Source organism: Bubalus bubalis, chromosome 10 (assembly GCF_019923935.1).
Source record: "Bubalus bubalis isolate 160015118507 breed Murrah chromosome 10, NDDB_SH_1, whole genome shotgun sequence".
NCBI classification, from domain to species: Eukaryota; Metazoa; Chordata; class Mammalia; order Artiodactyla; family Bovidae; genus Bubalus; species Bubalus bubalis.
In genome coordinates, this window is record NC_059166.1 from 91,007,656 (window position 1) to 91,035,626 (window position 27,971).

Here is a 27,971-nt window from a genome sequence, read left to right on the forward strand (position 1 = left end):
TCATAGATTCTGCGAGTTTGCTTCTGGATTCTTAAATACATATATTTCAGAAAGGCTTAAGTATTAATCATGGCTTCTGATTCAAACCCAGCCTCTGAGGATGGTTTTCAAGGTAAGAAACTGATCGTGGTGTGTGGGAGGCAGAGCGAGGGGAAGGGGGTTCACGCCCTGGCCTTAGCAGAAAGTTTTTTATGCTGAGATGTGTTTATGATGAGAGAGGACTACTAACCCATAGTTAGTAATATACACGGTATGCTGAATACTCAAAGACTTATTGGCCATGTTTGAGATGGTTTTTCAGCAACAGCAATGCCATTAAACCCCTTTACCTGTGTTTCTCGTATCTTGTCAGCTGACGGGGATTGTCAGCTTCAGTTTTGACTCCAGAATGCAGATTTTTCTGAGCAAAGTTAATAAAACTGGTGCCTCCATATTTTAAGAAACCATCTTACAGTTCAGGCTCTCATATGTTAAATGTTTATCAAAGGTACAGATACCAGAACAAATTCTCCTTGATACATGCTTTTAGGTATACTTCATCTGATAATATTCTCAGAAAAATATTCATAATTTACTAACTTGTGTACATCTAAGAAGTGACCTTTTAATGATTTAGACAATATGATCTAAGTTATTCTTTTCATGGAAGTTTTACCCCAAGTCTTTATTTCAGCTCCAGTGTGCTGCTCTGCTCGTTACAACCTAGCATTTTTGTCCTTTTTTGGTTTCTTCGTTCTCTACTCATTACGGGTGAATCTGAGTGTTGCACTGGTGGACATGGTGGACTCAAACACAACTGCCAAAGATAACAGAACGTCCTACGAGTGTGCAGAGCATTCTGCTCCCATAAAAGTTCTTCGCAACCAAACGGTGAGTGCTGTTTTTTCGAGCAGATGATCTTAATCGTAAAACACTTCCAGGTAAACATATTGAAAAACATTGAATTTGTTTGTCCCACAGAAACACAAACTCTTTCTTCATGTAAACCCTGAACCATTTTCTTTTGTGTTTTCCCAGTGACTGGTTAGCTGCTGCTGCTGCACCCTGATCTGTTTGAAAAGTAACTTTTGAGTTTCCTCCATAAACATGCCATCCTTGAAGAGAATTTAGAAAAACCTGTCTGGCATACTGGGAAATTAGATTGTTTTAGATGTTGCTAAATAGTTTTTATGGGAACAATATTTAATAGCTGTACTCTTTAAAAGGTTCCTGTTGCAGGAGAACTTTTAAAATTTTATTTATTTATTTTTGGCTACACTGGGTCTTTGTTGCTGCATGGGCTTTTCTCTCCTTGCCGCAAGTGGGGGCTCCTCTCTAGTTGTGGTGAGCAGGCTTCTCATTGCGGTGGCTTCTCTTGTTGCGGAGCACGGGCTTCAGTAGCTGTGGCACGTGGGCCCAGTAGTTGCAGTTCCCCAGACTCTGGAGTACAGGCTCAATAGTTGTGGTGCTTGGGCTTGGTTGTTCCACGTTATGGGGGAATCTTCACAGGTCAGGGATCGAGTGTCTCCTGCATTGTCTGGCTGTTTCTTTACCACTGGTCCACCAGGGAAGACTTCTGTTGCAGGAGAATTTAAACAATCTCAACTACAAGGGTGAAAAATAAGAATTCATCAATTTCTTTTCAAAAATCTATAACATGTCTCACCTAAGCTACTTACATCATTTTGCCCCCCTCGTATTCTAGTGGTATTGATGAGTGCTTGTTCATCATTTGTTCAGAATTGAGTTTTACACATATTAAATGTTTTATTTTGCATGGAGACAATACAGGGGGGCCAGGCTGGTGTCCTTTTATAAGCATATTTTTATCCATCTTCAGTGCTCATCAAGGAGCCAGATCCCATGTTAGGTGAGTCTTCTCTGCCATTTACAGATGAGAAGACTTCCCTCTTCTCAAACAGGGAAGTGGGTTTCTGCCCCCAAACAAGCACATGTACAAAAATAATGACATCAAAAATCTTTACGTTGGACTTTGATAATGCTACTGAATACATGTTAAGGGTACATATCACCCACTTTCCCTGACTCAACCTGTAACTGCTAGATACTTCATGAAGCCCTAGAATTTCAGAGAAGCTACAGACTGGTACTGTAAACAAAGATAATTGTGGGTTTGCTTTGTATTTCTCCTTTCCACAAATTCTTCTGATAATTCAACTACTTGAAAAGTTGTAGTCACTAATCGTGTCCGACTCTGCAATCCCGTGGACTCTAGCCCACTAGGCTCCTCTGTCCATGGAATTCTCCAGGCCAGAATACGGGGGTGGGTAGCCATTCCTTTCTCCAGGGGATCTTCCTGACCCAGGGATCAAACCAAGGTCTCCTGCATTGCAGGCAGATTCTTTAGCATCTGAGCCACCTATCTGCCCTGTACGCACAATAAAAAGAAATCCTGAATGGTTCTTAACACATGGGTTAGATTACATGGCTACGTGTACTAAACATTCAAATACCCAGTTGTCAAATCTTCATATTCAGACTTCCCTGGTGGTGCAGTGGATAGGAATCTGCCTGCCAATTCAGGACACAGGTTCGATCCTTTGTCCTGGAAGAGTCTACATGCCATGGCGCAAATAAGCCCGTGGGCCACAACTTTTGAGCCTGTGCTCTGCAATAAGAGAAGTCACTGTCATGAGAAGCCCATGCACCGCAGCTAGAGAGCAGCCCCTACTCGTTGCAACTAGAGAAAGCCCATGCATAGCAACAAAGACCCAGCACAACCAAAAATATAAATTAATAAAATTTTAAAATCTTCATATTCACCTTACTGTGTGTTGCTACTAGTTAAAAGACATTTCCTACTCACATGAAGCTTCTGGCTTGGTTTAAATTCTTGCTCTATTGTACTGCTCTATATCCTTATTTAAGTGCTTGCTCTGAAATGAGGAGACATTATATTTTTGCATACTAGTAGCTAACATCAAGTGATTACTTAGTATGTGTCAGGCCTTATTTTTTGTGCCTTTTCCATTTAATCTTCCCAGATTACAAATCCAGTAAGTAATAGAGCTGGCCTTGAACCCAGTCCTAGCTCAAAAGCCTGGCTTAGCCTCTGAAGTATCCTGATCAGTAACTTTCTGGATCAACCTTCTGCCTTTTTTGAGCCTTCTTTGTCACAAAACATCTACAATTCATCCCATAGTCTAGTTTTATAAAATAGCAAGCATGCCTGCACATTATGACTTTCAATGATTTTCCATTCACTCCTAGAAACTGCAGGTCTGTATCACATTGACTCACCCACCCAAGAGGAAGTCTGCATGTTCTTCAGCTTCCATCAGTGGTTCTGGGGAGTTTCCTGCTAGTCCAGTGGTTAAGACTTGGTGCTTTCACTGGTATGGCCTGGGTTCAGTCCCTGGTCAGGGAACTAAGATCTCACAGTCCTCACTGCCAAAAAACAAACAAACAGGAAAAAAGAACAGTGGTTCAAAATTGCATTTATATGTACCCATATGCCAGTAAGAGAAAGGAGCCATTTTATTAAGATGTTAAAAGGCTGGGTTTTTTTTTAATTTTTTATTTGGTGGAAATTTTCTTTACAATGTTCTATTGGTTTCTGCTGTACAACAATGGAAATCAGTCATAATTATATATGTATCCATAGCCTCCCTCAGCTGCCCCCATCCCACCCGCTCTAGGTCATCACAGAGCGCCAGGGTGGGCTCCCTGTGTTCTGTAGTGACTTCCCACCAACTGTTTATTTTACACGAGTGTGTATATATGTCAGTGCTACCTTCTCCATTCATTCCCACCCTCACTTTCCCCTGCTGTGTCCAGAAATCCATCCACTAATTTCATCAGTACCATTTTTCTAGATTCCATATGTATATGTTAATATACAATACTTGTTTTTCTCTTTCTGACTTACTTCACGCTCCATAACAGGCTCTAGGTAGAAACCTCAGGCACTGTTAGTGGGAATGTAAACTGATGCAGCCATTATGGAGAAGAGTGTGGAGTATTCCTTAAAAGAAAAAAAGAGGACTAAAACTACCATATGACCCAGCAATCCCACTACTGGGCATATACCCTGAGAAAACCACAATTCTAAAAGACATATGCGCCCCAGGGTCCATTGTAGCACTGTTTACAACAGCCAGACGTGGAGGAAACGTCCAAGTCCATTGACAGATGAATGGATAAAGCTGTGGTACGTAAACACGATGGAATGTTACTTAGCCATAAAAGACTTTTTTTTTTTTTTTTTTTAATTCCTATTTATAGGGTAAAAAGTACCAGTGGGATGCAGAAACTCAAGGATGGATTCTCGGGTCTTTTTTTTATGGCTACATCATCACCCAAATTCCTGGAGGCTATGTCGCCAGCAGAAGTGGGGGGAAGCTGCTGCTAGGACTCGGGGTGCTCGGCACTGCTGCCTTCACCCTGTTCACTCCGCTCGCTGCAGATTTCGGAGTGGGAGCCCTCGTTGCACTCAGGGCACTAGAAGGGCTAGGAGAGGTATGCTTTTTTCTCTTATATTCTTCTTCTTACCCCTTCTCCCTTTCTTATCTTCTTAAAGATATCATTCCCTGGTATGAACATGAGCCCCAAAAAATGACACTGGAAGATAATAGGGATTTATTTTTTAACTAAAAACTGATTAAACCATAAAATAACATGAGTAGATGTTTGTTTGTGGTCGATGAGCTCTCCAGTGGAAGCACTCCAAAATTAGAAGCTTTACTCAAAGACCAGAGAAAACATTTTCTAGGGGACACTTCATAGCTCCCCCTGCTCCCTCCTACTGAGGAGATAAGGAAGTGAAAAAGTGTTCGTCTCATTCAGGCCTTAAATAAAGTAGATGAGTAAAGTTAACATTGAGAGGAATCCCTTTATATCTGTGTAGGAAAAACACTGACTGGAGTAGTAAAATCCAGTCATATAATAATGGCTAGACAACTTTGGACATTGCCAAGTGCTATTTAAATTTCAGCTTTGCTCACTCATCTGAACGATCCTTATCAAATAGAGGTGTACCAAATAAGCTCTTCTTGATTATAAAATAAAACTAGCCCCCTAATACCAGATTCTTCTTCTCCTTACCTAAGTAAAATACATGTTTTACAGATAAAGACACGGAAGTTCTAAAAGGTTAACTAATCTTTCTGAGGCTACAACAGCTAGTGAATGGCCAAGGAGAGCAGTGAACCACTTTGAATCTCAGAATTTATTCCTTCCTGTTCCCCGTAGCATCTCCTCCTCTCCCAAGTCTCTATGGACCTCCCTGCTTTCACCGTTCTGTTACTTCTCCATTATCAGTAATTGGTATTTTTTTAAGTCAAAGTGTAACAGATGTACAATATTATGTAAATCTCAGATGTACAACATAGTGATTCAAAATTTTTATGGATTATACTCCATTTGTAATGTTTATAAAATATTATATTTCCTGTGATACATAATTTCCTGACAGCTTATTTATTTTATACCTAGTGGTTTGTATTAATACCTCTTAATCCCCTACTCCTATCTTGCCCCTCCACTAATTAGCATTTACTAGGCTGATTATGACCAGAAAACTTAAAAAAAAAAAAATTCCATAAACACCCTAATTAAGTATTTTTTGGTAGGACCATTTTTCCTATTGATAAGGGTGAATTTGAATTTTCTTCTAGTATCCCACCGTATTAGATCAGTATGTTTAAGTTATGTATTGGTTACATTTCCATTTCATGCAGGCCTTAAATAAAGCAGATGAGTAAAGTTAACATTGAGAGGAATCCTTTTATATCATCACTCAATACATTCTTTTATATTTTTTATAACCCTTACCTTGCAGTCCTCAAACCTGTTGACAGAATCCACAAATCTTTGTTCAGATTTTTAAAGTACTTCACTATGAGGTATTTTCACTCAACACTGTAAAGTCATGTCCCTCCATGAAACCTAATTCTGGTTTGAGTCTTATCCAGAAATTTTTCTTGCAACAAGATACTCAACTGAATTTAAAACATTAACAAAACGACTTTGTATTTCATCAGAAATGCCTTTTTCCCTTCTCAGGGTGTCACATTTCCAGCCATGCATGCCATGTGGTCTTCATGGGCTCCCCCTCTTGAAAGAAGCAAGCTTCTGAGTATTTCATATGCAGGTGAGATAACCATCTTTATAAAGACTGTTGCTACAGTTTGTTATCTACACATCAGCCTTGGGGGAAAGGTATACACCAGAGTCATGCAATGTCAAGTGTTTCCTTTGGGGAAAAATAAAGTTTTGAGGATACAACTTTGTTATTAATGGTTTTCCTTGGCTCACTAGCATACAGCAATGTGGCATAATTGACTGTTGTCATTTTGTCCATCTGCCATCCTTTATTTCAAACCATGTTGCCTTTTCAGATGTTGGTATAGAGAATGCTGTAACAGAACAAAATCCCCCAAAAGCTGGAAAATTGAATACTTGTGTCCTTAAATTGTGATTTCTGGTTTGATCATCTCATAAACATATCATGACTTTCAATCCCTCCCTTCAGACACCTTTTTTTTTTTCCTATGCATTATTTTCTATTGTTTTGATCTATAGGTAAGATAGCATGAGCTTTATATGTGAATTATAATTCCTCCAGCTCACATACTGAATGAAAACTTTTTGACCTGACCACTTTTAAATACAGTGGTTGAGAAAGACCTCTCTTGCAGTGGCTTTTAAGCTCAACTCTGAAGAAGGAGATGAACCAGTCATGCAAAGAGCAAAAAAGGAAAGCATTCCAGCCAATCAGAGCAACATGTACAAGGACTGACAGGCAGGAAGTAACATAGTTTCAAAGCGATGAGAAACACTGCTGCCGCTGAATAGCCTCAGTCCTGTCCGACTCTGTGTGACCCCATAGATGGCAGCCCACCAGGCTCCCCCGCCCCTGGGATTCTCCAGACAAGAACACTGGAGTGGGTTGCCATTTCCTTCTCCAATGCATGAAAGTGAAAAGTGAAAGAGAAGTTGCTCAGTCCTGTCCGACTCTGAGCAACCCCATGGACTGCAGCCTTCCAGGCTCCTCAGTCCATGGGATTTTCCAGGCAGGAGTACTGGAGTGGGTTGGGCTTAGAGAAATAGACAAGAGCCAGATTACATCAAGGCCTACAGGTCACAGGGTTTTTCTTCTCCAAAATGGGGAAATATTTTACATGAGAGATACGATCTCATGTACATCTTAAGAAGGTTCCTTTTTTTTTTTTTCTTTTAAGAAGATTCTTACTAATTGAAACCTCACAACAACAACAAAAAAAGAAGATTCTTACAGCTCTGTGGAGATCGATGTAAGAAATCTGATAAGAAGTTCAAGAAGAGGCACCATCTGTGGTTCTCCTTTGCCTATTAAATAAAATCTGGGGTCAGATGAGGGGTCAAGAGTCTTTGTGGTCATTATCACTTCATTTTAGCCAGCCTAGCCCCTGGTACATAGTGCCTGGCAGGGAGCAGATATTCAACAACTGTTCAGCCTGTTTCTCTAGCCTCTCTTTTCCTTTCCTTCACCCAGCTGAAGTTCCCAACGCCACTTGCCACCTTCCTTCTTTCATTCCTTACTCACCCTGTTACCTCTGCCTCTATATCTTCTTTCTTATGGGACCAAATCTTGCTCATCTTTTCAGAGTCCCACCACTGCCTTTTAACATCTTTTCCTGACCTCTAGTGGTCAGAGGTTATCTGTCCTACCTTTGAACTTTGATGTTGCTCTGTGACACTCAGCACTTTCTAACATATAATAATTGTTTATATTTACTTACTCTATAAGACTAAAACTTGAGACCAGAAACAATGTCTGATTATTTTAGCTTACACGGTACCTACTAAGATGTCTTCTGTTTGGTGGTTAAAATGAGTTTTAGCACTTATTTATCTGATACAAATGTGTGTAATGTATTTAGAGCAAATTAGATTACTGAAAGCTTTGTTCATTTTCCATCAGATGTGCTGCAGTACGTTATGTTTAGAGATCATCTTGAGCCTTTCCCCCAAACACTTGGCTTTCTAACACATTTACTAGTAATGTGGCATTTACTAGCTCATATTATAATAGGTCTTCTGTTGATTGATGCCTTCTAATTCAGCAATAGCTATATAATCGTAACTAATGTAACTATATATTAATGTATCCATTTTACATATTATGAGTTTTCTGGTAAATGATCCCTTAAGAGAATGGATTATTTATATTTGCATGTGACTAACTCAACTCCTCTGGCTTCCCTGGTGGCTCAGTGGTAAGGAACCTGCCTGCCAGTGTAGGAATGGCATTCTTTCCCTGGGTCAGTAAGATCCTCTGGAGAAGGAAATGGCAACCCACTTTATTCTTGCCTGGGAAATCCAACGGACAGAGAAGCCTACATGGCGGGCTACAGTCCATGGGGTCACAAAAGAGTCGGACATAACTTAGTGACTAAACAACGACAAACTCAACTCCTATGAGATTTTTTTTTTTAATTCATGTATTTATTGCTGCACTGGGTCTTCACTGCTGCACGTGGGCTTTCTCTGGTTACAGTGAGTGGGGGCTGCTTTGGAGTTGCAGTGCAAAGGCTTCTCCCTGTGGTGGCTTCTCTTGTTGCAGAGCACAGGTTCTAGGCCCACGGTCCTCAGTACTTGCCGCTTGTGTACTCAGTAGTTGTGGTGCATGGGCTTAGTTGCTCTGCATCATGTGGAATCTTCTAGGGCCAAAGATCAAAGCAGTGACCCCTTCATCTGCAGGCGAATTCTTAACCACTAGACCACCAGGGAAGCCCCACCTATGGGAGCTGATCGCTCTTTTCCTCATAATCTGTTATCCGTCTTCTTAAGCAGTAAACCTGTCCCCTGTTCGTTCATTTTTCTCCAAAGTTTACAAAGTTTTGTTGTTGTCCTAGGAGCACAACTTGGGACAGTAGTTTCTCTTCCTCTTTCTGGAGTAATTTGCTACTATATGAATTGGACTTACGTCTTCTATTTGTTCGGTAAGTTTATTCAAAATGTAACCTAAATTATGATGTGGGAGGTCTGCAATGTAATAGAGGTTTAATAATTGGTTAAAATATGTATATGCCAACCCACGGAAGTAACCATTTCCTAAACCACAAAGCCCTGAAACACTTACTGATAACCTGTTTTTCAAGTTCATGTGGTTAAAATGATCTGGCTAAGCTGTGACTTGCTGTTAATGTTGGAATATTTGTTCAATAGAAAGTGCTGTTGAATCCAGGCCTTCAATGCTACACTTACTACAAAAATTGCTATGTCATTTATTATAAAAATGTAAATTTTGAAAATATTTCTTCTCAAGCAAAGTAGGATACTCTCACTTGGTAGTTTTCATCTTTTTTGTTTGTTTGTTTAGCCCCAGGGCCTTTCATTCCTCAATCTCAATAGCATGATGATACACATTTTTAATAAAGTAGATTCCACCTAAACATTTACTTGGGAAATATGTCTGCAATCAAAACAAATAAACAAAAGCAGATACCTGCGGAAATAATAGATTGTAGACATTTAGTTTTTTAAAGGTTTTGTCTGGTAGATCCTGTTAGGCAGTCATGTGGTCAAAAGTTGTTCGCTTTAGGTGCAAAATTCCCATTATAAAATAAATAAGACTAGGTTTGTAAAGTATTGCACAGTGATATTGTAGTGCATATTTGAAAGTTGCCAAAAGAATAGATCTTAAAAGTTCTCATAACAAAAAAAAAGATTTGTGTGGTGAGAATGCTAGACATATTGTGGTGAAGTTTATAATTACATAATTTTTTTCAAGACATAAGTAAATTGCTGCATTGGTGCATTCTGATTTCATTTAACTATTTTCTATTTTAAGGCCTTGTTGGAATCATCTGGTTTATTTTATGGATCTGCTTAGTTAGTGATACACCAGAAACTCACAAGACAATCACCCCCTATGAAAAGGAGTATATTCTTTCATCATTAAAAAATCAGGTATGAACTTTGGCATATTCCAAAAATTATTTCAGAAACTTTTTTTTTCAGGTTTAAGATACCAACTTTTTATTGAATATTTCTGTTATGTACACTCTAGGCAAATTGATATACAAAGTACTGTTTTGCCCAAGATATTTTAGTTCTTTCTAGTTCAAATCTACGAAAAATTACTTTTCATTTTGCATCTTCTAGAGTAATGATTTTCAAGTGACTCTCTTTGTCGTTCTTCTTAGTAGAGAATAAGATGTGTTATCTACAAAAGGAATCTTACAGCTACATTCTAAATGTTTGTTGTTAGGAAACGAGTGTGTTTTTATCTGTATTTTAAATGAGTGTGATTTAACAAGGACAGCACATTTGCTATACTATATAATTTGCTCCTCTAGAATAGACCTTTAGAAAAAATTTATATGCACTAAAGTAAGATTTTCTTCACTTAATTGAGCACAATAGCAAATCAGAAATCAAATCTGTCATAATTTAATACAGTAAATTCTCAAGCCCTGGGGATAAAATATTTGTCTTTTAGTGAGAATAAAAGAAGAACCTGAAAACATTAGGAAAAATTAAAATACACAGTCTTTTCTTTAGCATTATTAATGGCTTCATAGTCACTTTATTGCTTTAAAGAACATGAAATATTTCATATAAAACTTTTATTCCCCATCAAGTTATTATTGTCACTTTATTGGTTTAAAGAACATGAAATATTTCATATAAAACTTTTATTCCCCATCAAGTTATTATTATTGATATTTTCAATTCCCCGCCCCCTGCCAGGCTGGTACAATTGCTCTTTTATTCTGTTCTATTTACAGTCATAAGAGTCAGTGACTTGTTGTTATTACAGTTGATTTACAGTGTTATGTTTCAGGTGTAGAGCAGAATGATTCAATTTTATATATATTCTTTCAGATTTTATTGTAGGTTACTACAAAATATTGAATACAGTTCCCTGTGCTAAACAGCAGGTCCTTGTTGGTCATCTATTTTCTTCTTTAATTTTTTTAATTGAAGGATAATGGCTTTACAGTATTTTGTGGTTTTCTGTCATACATCAACAAGAATCAGCCATAGGTACACCCATGTCCCTTCCCACCCAAACCTCCCTCCCATCTCCCACCCCATCCCACCTTTCTAGGTTGTCACAGAGCCCCTGTTTGAGTTCCTTGAGTCATACAGCAAATTCCCATTGGCTATCTATTTTACATGCTGCTGCTGCTAAGTCGCTTTAGTCGTCTCCGACTCTGTGTGACCCCATAGACGGCAGCCCATCAGGCTCCCCCGTCCCTGGGACTCTCCAGGCAAGAGTACTGGAGTGGGGTGCCATTGCCTTCTCCAATGTATGAAAGTGAAAAGTGAAAGTGAAGTTGCTCAGTCGTATCCAACTCTTAGCGACCCCATGGACTGTAGCCTACCAGGCTCCTCTGTCAATGGGATTTTCCAGGCAAGAGTACTGGAGTGGGGTGCCATTGCCTTCTCCGATCTGGTGTTGTAAATTTCTACGTTTCTCTCCATACATCTCACCTTCTCCCTCCTCGCCTCCCCTTGTGTCCATGGGTCTGTTCTCTATGTGTGTTCCTCCATTGCTGTCCTGAAAATAAATTCATCAGTACCATCTTTTTAGATTCCATATATATGCATCAGTATATGATATTTATATTTCTTTTTCTTCCTTACTTCACTCTGTATAATAGGCTCTAGGTTCATCCACATTAGAACTGACTCTAATGTGTTCCTTTTTATGGCTGAGTAGTATTCCATTGTATGTATGTACCACAGCTTCTTTATCCATTCATCTATCAATGGACGTCTAGGTTACTTCCATGTACTAGCTGTTGTAAATAGTGCTGCAGTGAACGCTGGGGTACACGTGTCTGTTTCAATTTTGGTTTGCCTGGGGTATATGCCTAGTAGTGGAACTGCTAGGTCATATGGTGGTATTATTCCTAGTTTTTTAAGGAATCTCCGTACCATCTTCCACAGTGGCTGTAATCAATTTACATTGATTACAGACTTTTTGATGATGGCCATTCTGACTGGTGTGAGGTGGTATCTCATTGTAGTTTTGATTTGCATTTCTCTAATAATGAGCGATGTTGAGCATCTTTTCATGCGTTTGTTAGCCGCCTGTATGTCTTCTTTGGAGAAATGTCTGTTTAGGTGTTTTTCCAAGTTTTTGATTGGATTGTTTGTTTTTCTGGTATTGAGTTGTATGAGCTACTTGCATATTTTGGAAATTAATTCTTTGTCAGTTGTTTCCTTTGCTATTCTTTTCTCCAATTCTGAGGGTTGTCTTTTAACTTTGTTTGTAGTTTCCTTTGCTGTGCAAAAGCTTTAAGTTTAATCAGGTCCCACTTGTTTATTTTTGTTTTTATTTCCATTACTCTAAGAGGTGGGTCATAGAAGATCTTGCTTTGATTTATGTCATCTAGTGTTCTGCCTATGTTTTCCTCTAAGAGTTTTATAGTTTTTGGTCTTACATTTAGGTCTGTAATCCATTTTGAATTTATCTTTGTGTATGGTGTTAGGAAGTGTTCTAATTTCTGTTTTTGCACATAGCTCTCCAGTTTTCCCAGAACTACTTCTTAAAGAGGCTATCTTTGCCCCATTGTATATTCTGCCTCCTTTGTCAAAAATAAGGTACCCATAGATGCATGGGTTTATCTCTGGGTTCTCTATTTTGTTCCATGGGTCTATATTTCTGCTTTTGTTCCAGTACCATACTGTCTTGATGACTGTAGCTTTGTAGTATAGTCTGAAGTCACAAAGTTTGATTCCTCCAGCTCCATTCTTCTTTCTCAAGACTGCTTTGGCTATTCAGAGTCTTCTGTGTTTCCATGTGAATTGTAAAATTTTTTGTTCTAGTTCTATGAAAAATGCCATTGGTAATTTGAAAGGGGTTGCACTGAATCTGTAGATTGCATTTGGTAGTATAGTAATTTTCACAATGTTGATTCTTCCTACCCAGAAACATGGAATATCTCTCCATCTGTTTATGTCACCTTTGATTTCTTTCATCAGTGTCCTGTAATTTTCCATATACATGTCTTTTGTCTCCTTAGGTAGTTTTATTCCTAGATATTTTATTCTTTTTGTTGCAGTGGTGAATGGGATTGATTCCTTAATTGCTCTTTCTGATTTTTCATTGGTGGTATATAGGAATGCAAGTGATTTCTGTATATTGACCTTGTATCCTGCAACTTTGCTGAGTTTGCTGATTAGCTCTAGTGATTTTCTGATAGTTTCTTTTGGATTTTGTATGTGTAGTATCATGTCATCTGCAAACAGTGAGAGTTTTACTTATTTTCCAATCTGGATTCCTTTTATTTCTTTTTCTTCTCTAATTGCCATAGCTAAGACTTCCAAAACCATGTTGAGTAATAGTGGTGAGAGTGGACACCCTTGTCTTGTTCCTGAATTTAGAGGGAATGCTTTTAGTTTTTCACCATTGAAAACAGTGTTTGCTGTGGGCTTAATCATATTTGGCCTTTACTATGTTGAGGTAGGTTCCTTCTATGCCTATTTTGTGAAGTGGTCTTATCATAAATGGGTGCTCAATTTTGTCAAAGGCTTTTCCTGCATCTATTTAGATGATCATACAGTTTTTATCTTTCAACTTCTTAATATGGTGTATCACACTGATTGATTTGTGTATATTGAAGAATCTTTGCATTCCTGGGATAAACCCAACTTGATCATGGTGTATGAGCTTTTTAATGTGTTGTTGAATTCTATTTGCTAGAGTTTAGTTGAGGATTTTTGCATCTATGTTCATCAGTGATACTGGCCTGTAATTTTCCTTTTTTGTGTTGTCTTTACCTGGTTTTGGTATCAGGATGATTGTGGCCTCATAGAATGAGTTTGGAAGTGTTCCTTCCTCTGCAATTTTTTGGAAGAGTTTCAGAAAAGTAAGCATTAGCTCTTCTCTAAATGTTTGATAGAATTCTGTGATACCATCTGGCCCTGGGCTTTTGTTTTGGGGGAGATTTTTGATCACAGTTTCGATTTCAGTGTTTGTACTTTGCTTGTTCATAATTTCTGTTTCTTCCTGTTGAACTTTCCTAAGAATCTATTTCTTCTAGGTTTTCCATTTTATTAGCCTATTCTGCTGCTAAGTCGCTTTAGTCATGTCCGACTCTGTGTGACCCCATATACGGCAGCCCACCAGGCCCCGCCGTCCCTGGGATTCTCCAGGCAAGAACACTGGAGTGGGTTGCCATTTCCTCCTCCAATGCATGAAAGTGAAAAGTGAAAGTGAAGTCGCTCAGTCGTGTCCGACTCTTAGCAACCCCATGGACTGCAGCCTACCAGGCTCCTCCGTCCATGGGATTTTCCAGGCTAGAGTACTGGAGTGGGGTGCCATTGCCTTCTCTGGTTATTAGCCTATAGTTGCCTATAATATTCTCTTATGGTCCTTTGTATTTCTGTGTTGTCTGTTGTAACCTTTCCTTTTTCATTTCTAATTTTGTTGATTTGATTTTTCTCCCTTTATTTCTTGATGAATCTGGCTAGTGGTTGTCAATTTTGTTTATCTTCTCAAAGAACCAGCTTTTAGTTTTATTCACCTTTGCTATTGTTTCCTTCATTTCTTTTTCATTTATTTCTGCTCTGATCTTTATGATTTATTTCCTTCTGCTGACTTTTTTTGTTCTTCTTTTTCCAGCTGCATTAGATGTAGAGTTAGGCTGTCTATTCGATGCTTTTCTTGTTTCTTCAGGTAGGATTATATTGCTATAAACTTCCCGCTTAGAACTGCTTTTGCTGAATCCCATAGGTTTTGGGTCATCATGTTTTTGTTGTCATTTGTTTCTAGGAATCATTTGATTTCCCTTCTTATTTCTTCAGTAACATCTTCATTATTTAGTAATGTATTGTTTAATATCCATGAGTTTGTGTTTTTTGCAATTTTCCCCTGTAGTTGATATCTAGTCTCATAGAGTTGTGGTCAAAGAAGATTCTTGATATGATTTCAACTTTCTTAAATTTACTGAGGTTTGATTTGTGACCCAAGATGTGGTCTATTGGAGAATGTTCCATGTGCACTTGAGAAGAAAGTATATTCTTCTGCATTTGGATGGAAAGTCCTAAAGATATCAATTTGGTCCATTTGATTTAATGTTTCATTTAAGGTTTGTGTTTCCGTATTGATTCTGTTTTGATGATCTGTCCATTGGTGTAACTGGGGTGTTAAAGTCCCCTACTATTATTGTGTTACTATTTCCCCTCTTACACCTGTTAGTGTTTGCCTTATGTATTGTGGTGCTCCTGTGTTGAGTACATAAGTATTTACAATTGTTATGTCTTCTTCTTGGATTGATCCCTTGATCATTATGTAGTGTCCTTCTTTGTCTCTTACAATATTCTTTATTTTAAAATCTATTTTGCCTGAAATAAGGATTGCCACTCCAGATTTCTTTTGGTTTCCATTCACATGGAATATCTTTTTCCATCCTTTTACTTTCAGTCTGTATGTGCCTCTAGGTCTGAAGTGGGTCTCTTGTAGGTAGCATATATGTGTGTCTTGTTTTTGTATCCATTCAGTCAGTCTGTGTCTTTTGGTAGGTGCATTTAATCCATGATACATATATTCCTATTGGCATTTTCTTGATTGTTTTAGGTTTGTTTTTGTAGGTCTTTCCTTTCTCCTGTGTTTACTGGCTGTTTAAGTCCCTTTAGTATTTATTGCAAAGCTGGTTTGGTGATGCTAAATTCTTAACTTCTGCTTGTCTGTAAAGCTTTTGATTTCTCCATCAATTTAGAATGAGATCTTTGCCAGTTATGGTAATCTTGGTTGTAGATTTTTCTTTCAATACTTTAAATATATCCTGCCATTCCCTTCTGGCCTGCAGAGTTTCCACTGAAAGATCCACTGTTAATCATATGGGTTTTCCCTTGTATGTTACTTGTTCCTTTTCCCTTGCTGCTTTTAATATTCTTTCATTGTGTTTAATCTCTGTTAGCTTGATTAATATGTGTCTTGATAAACCTTGGGTTTATCCTGTGAGGGACTCTCTGCACTTCTTAGACTTGATTGACTATTTCCTTTCCCATGTTGGGGAAGTTTTCAATTATAATTTCTTCAAAAATTTTCTCAGTGCCTTTTTTTTTTCTTCTTTTGAAACCCCTATAACTCAAATGTTGGTGCATTTAATATGTCCCAAAGATCTCTGAGGCTATCCTCAATTCTCTTTATTCTTTTCCCTTTATTCTGCTCTTCAGCAGTTATTTCCACCATTCTATATTCCAGCTCACTTATCTGTTCCTCTGCCTCAGTTTTTCTGCTATTGGTTCCTTCTAGAGTATTTTTAATTTCTGTAATTGTGTTACTCATCTCTGTTTGCTTATTCTTTATTTCTTCTGTGTCCTTGGTGATTGTATTAACTGTGTTAAATGTTTCTTGCATTTTCTCCATTCTATTTTCAAGTCTTTGGAGCATCTTTACTATCATTATTCTGAATTCTCTTTCAGGTAGATTGCTATTTCCTCTTTATTTATCTGGTCTTGTGAGTTTCTACTTTGTTCTTTCATTTGTGCTGTATTTCTCTGTCTTATCATCATTTTTTTTTTTTCCTAACTTGCCCCACTTGATGTCTCCTTTTCTCAGGCCTTAGGGTTATAATCCTTATTCCTTTTGGTTTTTGCCCTTGGAGCGAAAGACTGGATGGGTGGTTTGTGTTGACTTCTTGTTAGGGGTGACTTGTGCCTGTGTTCTAGTGGGAGGAGATCAAGCAGGTAATTACAGAAATAATGGTACATAAACACACACTTGCACACATACAGTATTCTAAAGAAAAGAGCACAGGAGATTGACTTGGTAAACAAGGAAAACCAAAAGTGATATCAGCTAATTAAAAAGCAGAGCTAGTGAATGCTCAATCTGGAAAACTGAGCACAATCAGAGTGCCAACTGGGGAATATAGCAAAGAGAGCTCAACAATTTAACTTACTTGGTGAGAAAAGAAAGAGTGAAAGAAAAAAAGGAGAATAGAAAAAGGGGGAAAAAAAGAGGAGAAGGGAAGGAAGAGAGAAAAAGAGGGGATGGAAAAGAGGGTAAAAAAAGAGAGAAAAGAAAAAATAGAAAAGCAAAGATAAATAGATGTATTTGGAAAAGATCTCTATATGGTCAGGAATAGCTATAGTCAGTATAGAACGATAGGCAAAGAAGTTGAATATGTAAAAAACAAAATTTAAAACCTCATTCAAAAAAAAAAAGGTGAAAAAGAAAAAAAGATCTTAAAAATGAATTATTTTTTTTAACAAGAAAAACAAAGAGGAAAACTCCACAGCACTGCAAAAGGATAATGTGAAGGTGAGACTATGTAGGGGGAGTAAGCAGGGTGATTTATAAGAAAAAATGAAAAAAAAAAAAGGTTCTCAAGGTCGTACTTCTTCTTGGTTGTGGAGTTTTCCCTGTGGATGGGGTCGGGTTAGTGTCCTGTGATGTTTTCCTGGTTGGGGGAGCTTGTGCCTGTGTTCTGGTTGACGGAGCTGGATCTCATCTCTCTGAAGGGCGGTGCAGTGTCCAGTAGTCTCTATGGGTCCAGTATGTGTTTGGGCAGTCCTTCTGGCCCTGGCAGTGTTAGACACATCTATTTCCACAGCTGCTTCAAAGTGGCCCTCTCAGCATATCTCCACTGTCCCCAGCCCCCAACTTGTCTCCGGGATCATTGCTATGCTTCTGTTCCCCTGTCCCGCCCTGCACTGCTGGCCGAAGCTTGCTGGGCAGGGGTTTGTGTGGACTTTTTCTTGGCTCCTCGACTGTGCCCTCTGTGTTGTGGAGACTTCTGTGGGCTTCCCTCAGCCCTCAGAACTCACCGCCCTGTGTTGTGGGCTTGTGTACACTTGTGTCAGCTTCATGGTCTCAGCCTCTGCATAACAGGGCTTGAGTGCGCTTGTCTCGGCTCCCCACATCTGGCCTCTGCATCGCGGGGCTTGTGTCCACTTGTCTCGCCTTCCGGTGCCCGGCCTTTGCATCACGGGCTTATGTGCGCATGACTCTGTTCCCCAGGCCCGGCCTCTGTGTTGCGGGGCTTGTGTGCGCTTGTCTGGGTCCCCCGGGCCCATCCTCTGCATCGCAGGGCTTGTGTGCGCTTGTCTGAGTCCCCCGGGCCCATCCTCTGCATCGCGGGGCTTGTGGGCACTTGTCTCGGCTCCCCAGGTTCATCCTCTTCATCACAGGGCTTGTGTGTGCTTGTCTCGGCTCCGGGTTCCCGGTCTCTGCATCACAGGGCTTGTGTGCGCTTGTCTGGGCTCCCCGGGCCCATCCTCTGCATCGTGGGGCTTGTGTGTGCTTGTCTCGGCATCGGGTGCCCAGCCTCTGTGTCACCGGGCTTGTGTGCGCTTGTCTGGGCTCCCTGGGGTCACTCTCGGCATCGCGGGGTTGTGTGCGCTTGTCTCAGCTCACTGGGCCCACCCTTTATCACAGGGTTCAATTTTTATATATAGAAAACCAGGTAATAATTAAAGATTTACTCATTCACTTTTATTTTTAACTTTTTATAATTTGCTACAAAGGTCTCTGTAAGCTGCTGAATTTTAAGAAATATGGCATCCCTTGGTCTTCGCCAAAAGTTGGCAGAAATTTAGAAGGTACCACCAATGTAATAAAGTTACTTTGAGATCTCTGTGTTCTCTGAGATATTAATTAAATGAATACCCATTTTCCCCCCACTAAGGAACAGATTAAAAGAGTTAATGCATTGTAAATGGATCTTGCCACATAAAATATAATGTATCTTATATACAGTAGAATATTACTTGGTCATAAAAAAGAATGAAATTTTGCCATTTGCAACAACATGGATGGATCTGGATGGTATTTTGCTTTAGTGAAATAAGTCAGATTGAAAAAGACAACTACTGTGTCTTTTCATTTATATGTGGAATCTGAAAAATAAAACAAGTGAACAAATATTAAACAGAAACAGGCTCATGGATACAGAGAACCAACTAGTGGTTAGAGAGGGAGAAGGGGGAGGGGGGCCAGGCAAGGTAGTTGAAGGGGATTAAGAAGTACAAACAACTAGGTATAAAATAAATAAGTAACAAGGATGTACTTACTGTGCAGCACGGGGAGCATAAGTCAACATTGTGTAATAGCTTTGTATTGAATTTTGAATTATTCTTTAGTACACGAGGAACTAATATAATATTGTAAGTCAATTATGCTTCCATTTTTTAAAAGCACTTGGTATGTTTTCTCAGCATTGATTATTAATAACTTGCTCCTTCTAAAATTTCATTTTTACCATTATCCTCACTGACTTATGAAACTTTTTAGTTTATTTAGATTTTTTTTTTAAAGAGAGCTTCAAAGGTGCCTAAATCTGTCCATTATCCAAACCTAAGGTTAATCTGTTTTTCCATATGCTTCAGAAATTGAAATATTCAGAAGCAAGAGGAATTAAGAGAATTAGGTTTCCTAGAACTTCAAACGGCATTCTTAAACCAGATGAAATTGTAGTTGAAAAATGTCATAAAATACTTTGTTACATGAAGCTCTGCTTTTAATCCTGGATCCAATAAATGATTGGGATCTGCTGTACTTCATTCATTCCTTAAACATTTTTTGAGCACTTACTATGTCCTAGGTTCTTTGTCAGGTGTGTGTGTGCTTAGCTGCTCAGTCGACCCCTGGACTGTAGCCTGCCAGGCTCCTCTGTCAGTATGGTTCTCCAGGCAAAAATACTGGAGTGGGCAGCCATCCCCTTCTCTAGGGGATCTTCCTGACCCAGGGTTCAAACCCACGTCTCCTGCTTTGCAGGCAGATTCTTTACCATCTTAGCCAGTAAGGAAGCCCCTCTTTGTAAGGTATTGAGGACCAAAAAATTGATAATCAGAGAAGAAATGAACAAGACGTGGTTCCTGTGGGACTTATGATATCCAGAGGGAGACAGACGTGAATGGACAGAACTTCAGGCCGACGCTGCTGTCTACAGGTTACCTAGTACGTCTTTGATACAGAGAAGGCAGGAGTCCTCAGCCAGCCCGGAGATAATACTCTCCTGCCAAGGACTGTCAGCAACATACCTGTAGGTGAACAAAGGGATTTCTTTCTTTCTTTTTCTTTTTAATATGAAGGATTACATGAATTTGCATATCATCCTTGCATAGGGCCCATGCTAATCTTCTCTGTATTGTTCCACTTTTAGTGTATGTCCTGCCAAAGTGAGCATGGGATTTCTTGCTTTGTGGTAATGCAGAAGAAACCACACCATGAGGAACTAAAGGGCATCTCTTGAGAGAGCTGAAGGCAGCTTGTTACAGTTTAGACTTCTGTTACTTGACTGTGAGGAAGGTTTAAAGAATCCCTGTTTTGCTCCAGAATTGGTGCTGTGAGAAGGCAGTAGCGGTGGCTGAGGATCTTAATTTTTATCTAGGTGGGGCTGAGGCTATAATCGGCAGAGAAGCAGCAGTCACATTAGCCAGGAGAGAGTTTTGCTCTTCTGTGTGGTTCATACATTCTTGTTTTCATCTGTGCTCAGAGGTGATCAAGGTGTTGTCTATCTGTCTCATTCCATCATTTTTTTTTTTTTTGACATTTTATTTGACTGTGTTGGGCCTTCATGGCTGCGGGCTTTCTCTGGTTGTGGCGAGCAGGGACTACTCTTCATTGCAGTGCGTGAGCTTCTCCTTGCGGTGGCTTCTCTTGTTGCAGAGCATGGGCTCTAGAGTGCTGGCTCAGTAGTTGTGGCGCGTGTGCTTAGTTGCCCCACAGCATATGGAATCTTCCCAGACCAGGCGTCACAGTCAGCAGGAGCGTGCTGTGGCCCAACTGTTAGAAGCAGACCATCTCAGGTGAGAGCAGTCAGAGGCTGCGTGTTTCTTTCTTACTGGTAAAAGCTTCATCTGAGCAATCTTGAAAGAGAAGTTGGCGTTAACTAGGCACATTGGGAAAGGGAGAGATGTGTGGGTATCCCCCGGCAAGGATGTGGTATAAGCAGATTCTGAGGAGAGACAGTGATACTCGCCAGGAATCAGGTCTTGCTGCAGGTAAAAGGCAAAGGCAGAGAGTGGCAGAAGAAGCCTGATCATGGAGAATCCTGTGTGTCCCACTGAGGAGCTTAGACTTTGCTCTTTAGGCACTGGGATGCCGTGAACTGTTTGTAAGCTTGATGCTGTTAAAGTGCTGCACTCAGTATGCCAGCAAATTTGGAAAACTCAGCAGTGGCCACAGGACTGGAAAAGGTCAGTTTTCATTCCAGTCCCAAAGAAGAGCAATGCCAAAGACCGTCCAAACTACTGCACAATTGCACTCATTTCACATGCCTTTTGACTGTGTGGAGCACAACAAACATGGAAGATTCTTCAAGAAATGGGAATACCAGACCACCTGCCTGCCTCCTGAGAAATCTGTACTCAGGTCAAGAAGCAACAGTTAGAACCGGACATGGAACAGCAGACTGATTCCAAATTGAGAAAGGAGTACGTCAAGACTGTATATTGTCACCCTGCTTATTTAACTTATATGCAGAGTACATCATGAGAAATGCTGGGCTGGATGAAGCACAAGCTAGAATAAAGATTGCCGGGAGAAATATCAATTACCTCAGATACACAGATGACACCACCCTTATGGCAGAAAGTGAAGATGAAAGTGAAAGAGGAGAGTGCAAAGGCTAGCTTAAAGCTCAACATTCAAAAAACGAAGGTCATGGCCTCCGGTCCCATCCCTTCATGGCAAATAGGTGGGGAAACAATGGTTTGATCCCTGGTCTGGGAAGATCCCACATGCCAGGGAGCAACTAAGCCCATGCGCCACAACTACTGAGCAGCAGCTACTGGAGCCCGTGTGCCCAGAGCCTGTACTCCTCAAGAGAAGCCACCTCAATAAGAAGCCCGCACATTGCAACCAGAGAGTAGCCCAGCTCAACGCAACTAGAGAAAGCCCATGTGCCGCAACGAAGACCCACCATGGCCAGAAAATAATGTAAATAAATAAATCTTTAAAAAAAATATTGGAGCGATTGCCATTCCCTTCTCCAGGGGATCTTCCTGACACAGGGATCAAACACAAGTCTGCTGCATAGCAGGCAGATTCTTTACCATCTGAGCCACCAAGGAAGCTCTATTACAAAATAGTGATTCACGATTTTTAAAGGTTATGCTGCATTTATACTTGTTATAAAATATTGGCTGTATTCCCCATGTTGTAAAATACATCCTCGTAGCTTATTTTATACCTAATTGTTTGTACCTCTTTACCCACTCCCCTATATTGCCCCTCCCACCTTCCCTCTCCCTACTGGTAGCCATTAGTTTTTCCTCTGTATCTGTAAGTCAGCTTTTTTGTTATCTTCATTAATTTGTTGTATTTTTTAGATTCCATAAATAAGTAATACCTTGTATTTCTCTGTCTGACTTATTTCACTTAGCATAATGCCCCCCAAGTCCATCCATGTTGCTGCAAATGGCAAAATTTTGTTCTTTTTTAAATAACTTGCTGCTAAGTCACTTCAGTCATGTCCGACTCTGTGTGACCCCATAGACAGCAGCCCACCAATAACTTAGTACTATTCCATTGTGTATATACCATATCTTCTTTATCCATTCATCTGTTGATTGCCACTTAGGTTGCTTCAATTTCTTGGCAATTGTAAATAATGCTGCTATAAACATTAGGATACCTGTATCTTTTCCAATTAGAGGGTTTTTTTTTTTTTTTTCCAGGTAGGTACCCAGGAGTGGGATTGCTAGGTCATTTGGTAGTTCCCACTTCAGTTCAGTTCAGTCAACTCTGCGACCCCACGGACTGCAGCATGCCAGGCTTCCCTGTCCATCACCAACTCCTGGAGCTTGCTAAAACTCATGTCCATCTAGTCAGTGATGCCATTCAACCATCTCATCCTCTGTATCCCCCTTCTCCCCATCTTTCACCTTCATCAAGAGGGTCTTTAGTTCTTCTTCGCTTTCTGCCATAAGGCTGGTGTCATCTGTGTATCTGAGGTTATTGATATTTCTCCTGGTAATCTTGATTCCAGTTTGTGCTTCATCCAGCCTGGCATTTCTCATGATGTACTCTGCATATAAGTTAAATAAGCAGAGTGACAATATACAGCCTTTCCCAATTTGGAACCAGTCTCTTGTTTCATGTCCAGTTCTAACTGTTGCTTATTGACCTGCATACAGATTTCTCAGGAGGCAGGTAAGGTGGTCTGGTATTCCCATCTCTTTAAGAATTTTCCACAGTTTGTTGTAATCCACCCAAAGGCTTCAGCATAGTCAATAAAGCAGAAGTAGATGTTTTTCTGGAACTCTCTTGCTTTTTTGATGATCCAGCAGATGTTGGCAATTTGATCTCTGGTTCCTCTGCCTTTTCTAAATCCAATTTGAACATCTGGAAGTTCACAGTTCACATACTGTTGAAGCCTGGCTTGGAGAATTTTGAGCATTACTTTACCAGCATGTGAGATGAGTGCAATTGTATGGTAGTTTGAACATTCTTTGGCATTGCCTTTCTTTGGGGTTGGTTGGAATGAAAACTGACCTTTTCCAGTTCTATGGCCACTGCTGAGTTTTCCAAATTTGTTGGCATATTGTGTGCAGCACTTTAACAGTATCATCTTTTAGGATTTGAAATAGCTCACCTGGAATTCAGTCACCCCCACTATCTTTGTTCATAGTGATGCTTCATAAGGCCCACTTGACTTCACATTCCAGGATGTCTGGCTCTAGGTGAGTGATCACACCATCATGGTTATCTGGGTCATGAAGATCTTTTTTGTGTAGTTCTTCTGTGTATTCTTGCCACCTCTTCTTAATATCTTCTGCTTCTGTTAGGTCCATACTGTTTCTGTTCTTTATCGTGCCCATATTTGCATGAAATATTCCCTTGGTGTCTATAATTTTCTTGAAGAGATCTCTAGTCTTTCCCATTCTATTGTTTTCCTCTATTTCTTTGCCCTGATCTCTGAGGAAGGGTTTCTTATCTCTCCTTACTGTTCTTTAGAACTGCATTCAAATGGGTATGTCTTTCCTTTTCTCCTTTGCCTTTAGCTTGTCTTCTCTTCTCAGCTATTTGTAAGACTTCCCCAGACAACCATTTTGCCTTTTTGCATTTCTTTTTCTTGGGGATGGTCTTGATCACTGCCTTCCATACAGTGTCATGAACCTCCATCCATAGTTCTTCAGGCACTCTGTCTATCAGATCTCATCCCTTGAATCTATTTGTCACTTCTACCATATAATCGTAAGGTATTTGATTTAGGTCATACCTGAATGGTCTAGTCGTTTTCCCTACTTTCTTCAGTTTAAATCTGAATTTAGCAATAAAGAGTTCTTGATATAAACCACAGTCAGCTCCCAGTCTTGTTTTTGCTGACTGTATAGAGCCTATCCATCTTTGGCTGCAAAGAATATAATCAATCTGATTTCAGTATTGACCATCTGGTGATGTCCATGTGTAGAGTCTTCTCTTGTGTTGTTGGAAGAGGGTGTTTGCTATGACCAGTGCATTCTCTTGGCAAAACTCTGTTAGCCTTTGCCCTGCTTCATTTTGTACTCGAAGACCAAATTTGCCTGTTACTCCAGGTATCTGTTGACTTCCTACTTTTGCATTCCAGTCCCCTGTGAAGAAAAGGACATTTTGGGGGGTGTTAATTCTAGAAGGTCTTGTAGGTTTTCATAGAACCATTTAACTTCAGCTTCTTCAGCATTACTGGTCACAGCATAGAGTTAGATTACTGTGATATTGAATGGTTTGCCTTGGAAACAAACAGATCATTCTGTCATTTTTGAGATTGCACCCAAGTACTGCATTTTGGACTCTTTTGTTGACTCTGAGGGCTACTCCATTTCTTCTAAGGGATTCTTGCCCACAGTAGTAGATACAATGGTCATCTAAAGTTCTGTTTTTAATTATTTTTAGTTTTTTAAACAACTTCCATACTGTTTTCCACAGCAGCTGCATCAGTTTACATTCCCACCAACAGTGTACAAGGGTTTCCTTTTCTCCACATCATCTCCAACATTTGTTATTTGTGTTCTTTTTGATGGTAGTGATTCTGACAGATGTGAGGTGACATCCCATTGTGGTTTTGATTTGCATTTCCCTGATGATTAGTAATGTTAAACTTCTTTTAATGTGCTTGTTAGCCATCTGCATTTGCTCTTTGGAAAAATATCTGTTCAGTTCTTCTGCCTATTTTTTAATCAGATTCTTTATTTTTTTATGGTGACTTGTATGAGGTATGTATATATGTTGGCTATTAACCCCTTGTCAGTCATATCATTTGCAAATATATTCTCCCATTCAGTAGGTACTGTTTTTGTTTAGTTGATGGTTTTCTTTGCTGTGAAAGAGCTTTTGTGTTTAATTAGATCCTGTTTATTTATTTTTGCTTTTATTTACTTTAGGAGATAGATTCAAAAAACATTGCTACAATTTTTGTCAAAGAGCATTCTCCCTATGCTTTCCTCTAGGAATTTTATTCTATTCAGTCTTACATTTATAAATATTTAATCTATTTTTAGTTTATTTTTGTGTATGGAGTAGAGAATGTTCTAATTTTTTCTTTTACATATAGCTGTCCAGTTTTCCCAGCACCATTTATTGAAGAGTCTGTCTTTGTCCATTGTGCAGACTATCTTTTCTCTCTTGTCATAGAGTAAGAACAACTTCACTTTCACTTTCACCCTCATGCATTGGAGAAGGCAATGGCAACCCACTCCAGTGTTCTTGCCTGGAGAATCCCAGGGACGGCGGAGCCTGGTGGGCCGTCTGTGGGGTCACACCAAGTCGGACGCGACTGAAGCGACTTAGTAGCAGCAGCAGCAGCAATTGATCATGAGTGTGTGGGTTTATTTCTGGGCTTTCTATTCTGTCCCACCGATCTATGAGTCTGCTTTTGTGCCAGAACCATACTGAGTTTTTATTACTATAGCTTTATAGTATAGTTGGAAGTCAGGAAGCATATTCCTCCAGCTGTTTCTCTTTCTCAATTGTTTTGGCTGTTCGAGGTCTTTTATGTTTCCATACAAGCTATTAAATTATTTGTCTAGTTCTGTGTAGAATGGCGTTGTTATTCTGATAGAGATAGCATTGAATTGGTACATTGGTTTGGGTAGTATGGTCATTTTAACAATATTAATTCTTCCAGTCCAAGAACACGGTATATAGAGGTCTCCTTTTTAATAAATTGTTAAGACATTACCACTTTACCCATTGACATTTTCTTTCCTCAAGAGATCTGGTATTGTTTTTTTTGCTTTTTTATTTTTTTCTTTACTAAATCTTTAGGACAGGATATTTTATAACTGTTTTGCTTCTCTTCTACCTTTTTGAAAGAGTATACAATTTTGCAGTCTTATGAAGCAAATAAGGGCTTTGGCTTGAGTATTTAGTTGCCCTAACTTAGAACATGCATTTCATGCAGCTTTTTCTAAACCAATTTGTTGTTTCTTACATTTGACAGGAAAACATTTTTTTGTGAAGTTGTACATAGAAGATACTCAAATGTTATTGATTGACCTTACCCTTCCTATAGTCTAGAAGATTTTGCACATTTGACAACAAATACATTTTTGTTCTGTACTTTTGTGCTTCAACTGTTATTTTAAAAAGCTGTTTGAGCTATTATTACTTATTTAATGATACATTCTCTATACAAGATTCAAGATCTCATTGATTATTCCTTCAGAAATTCCCTTACTCAAATATCTTAAAGAATTTGCTCTCAAAATATTGGCTGGGCAGATGATCTGAACAACTGAAAAATTTCCTTTCCAGTATATTTTCATTCATCAGCAGTGGCATTTTAGAAGAATGTGAAGCTCTGGCAAGAACTTTTGTAATGCGCTTTGCCAACATTTAAGTATAATGAAGCCAAGAGAGTGTGTGACATTGCGTGATTGACAAGTCATCTCTGATAATAGCAAAAGAATAATTTCTTATCTAGAACATCAGAAAAAGCTGTTTTGTATTAAGATCTTGCCTTCAACTTTTGTTGTCCATTATGGTAGCCACCAACACTTGTGGTTATTAAATTTTAATTTAGATTAATTTAATTAAAAATTCATTTCCTCAGTCACACTAGCCATATTGCAAAGGCTTGATAGGGCTACTGTTTACCAAATTGGGCAGTGCAGATATAGACCATTTCTGTCACCATAAGAAGTTCTATTAGACAGGGCTATCTTAAAATCCTGAAGGATTTTTTTAATGTCTGCCACAGCTAATTGGATAGTTTCTCCTAGAAACATTTAAAAATTCATCATTAATTTGAATGTTTTATAAATGAAGGGTTTCCCTCCTTAAAGTATAACTTGTAATGTGGAAATACTGTAAATTGATGTCATTCGGAGAAAAGAAAGCTGTTGTTTTATACTCAGTTTACAAATGAACACTAACATTTACATGTCGTATTCTTTTTTCCAAATTTCTGACTCTGTGGGCTTCATATTCATGTGATAAATAGCTACTGAGATCCTGCTACATGTCAAGCTTATATGTTTGGCCTACAACTGGTCTTTCCCCCCACCCGGCTTTTCAGTTCAGTTCAGTCACTCAGTCGTGTCCGACTCTTTGCGACCCCATGAATTGCAGCACGCCAGGCCTCCCTGTCCATCACCAACTCCCGGAGTTCACCCAGACTCATGTCCATCGAGTCGGTGACGCCATCCAGCCATCTCATCCTCTGTCGTCCCCTTCTCCTCCTGCCCCCAATCCCTCCCAGCATCAGAGTCTTTTCCAATGAGTCAACTCTTCGCATGAGGTGGCCAAAGTACTGGAGTTTCAGCTTCAGCATCATTCCTTCCAAAGAAATCCCAGGGCTGATCTCCTTCAGAATGGACTGGTTGGATCTCCTTGCAGTCCAAGGGACTCTCAAGAGTCTTCTCCAACACCACACTTTATTAAGATATAATTGACATTATGTATGTTTGTTTAAGATGTACACCATGATGATTTGATATACTTAATTACAAAATTGGAGAAAGGAACAGCAACCCACTCCAGTATTCTTGCCTGGAGAATTCCAGAGGAACCTGGCGGGCTACTGTGTATGGCGTCGCGAAGAGTCGGATACGACCAAGAGACTAACACACACAAGCACGTGTTACAAAATGATGCCCAT

At 39.4% G+C, this 27,971-nt stretch overlaps 1 protein-coding gene and 1 non-coding gene across 7 annotated transcripts in view; one reads left to right on the forward strand and one right to left on the reverse strand.

Moving 5' to 3' along the window:
- The window catches only part of SLC17A5 (solute carrier family 17 member 5), a 75,599-nt gene that overhangs the window by 12,474 nt on the left and 35,154 nt on the right, over positions 1 to 27,971 (forward strand). For all 6 annotated transcript variants that reach the window (XM_006071100.4, XM_044924509.2, XM_025294876.3 and 3 more), the window contains 5 exons: positions 674 to 870; positions 4,225 to 4,458; positions 6,004 to 6,091; positions 8,838 to 8,924; positions 9,776 to 9,894. In XM_006071100.4, coding sequence (XP_006071162.3) covers positions 674 to 870; positions 4,225 to 4,458; positions 6,004 to 6,091; positions 8,838 to 8,924; positions 9,776 to 9,894 — 725 coding nt within the window. The remainder of the gene's footprint in view (positions 1 to 673; positions 871 to 4,224; positions 4,459 to 6,003; positions 6,092 to 8,837; positions 8,925 to 9,775; positions 9,895 to 27,971) is intronic.
- Positions 19,969 to 20,073, reverse strand: LOC112587687. The gene has a single exon (XR_003112186.3). It is a non-coding gene; the product is annotated as a U6 spliceosomal RNA (small nuclear RNA).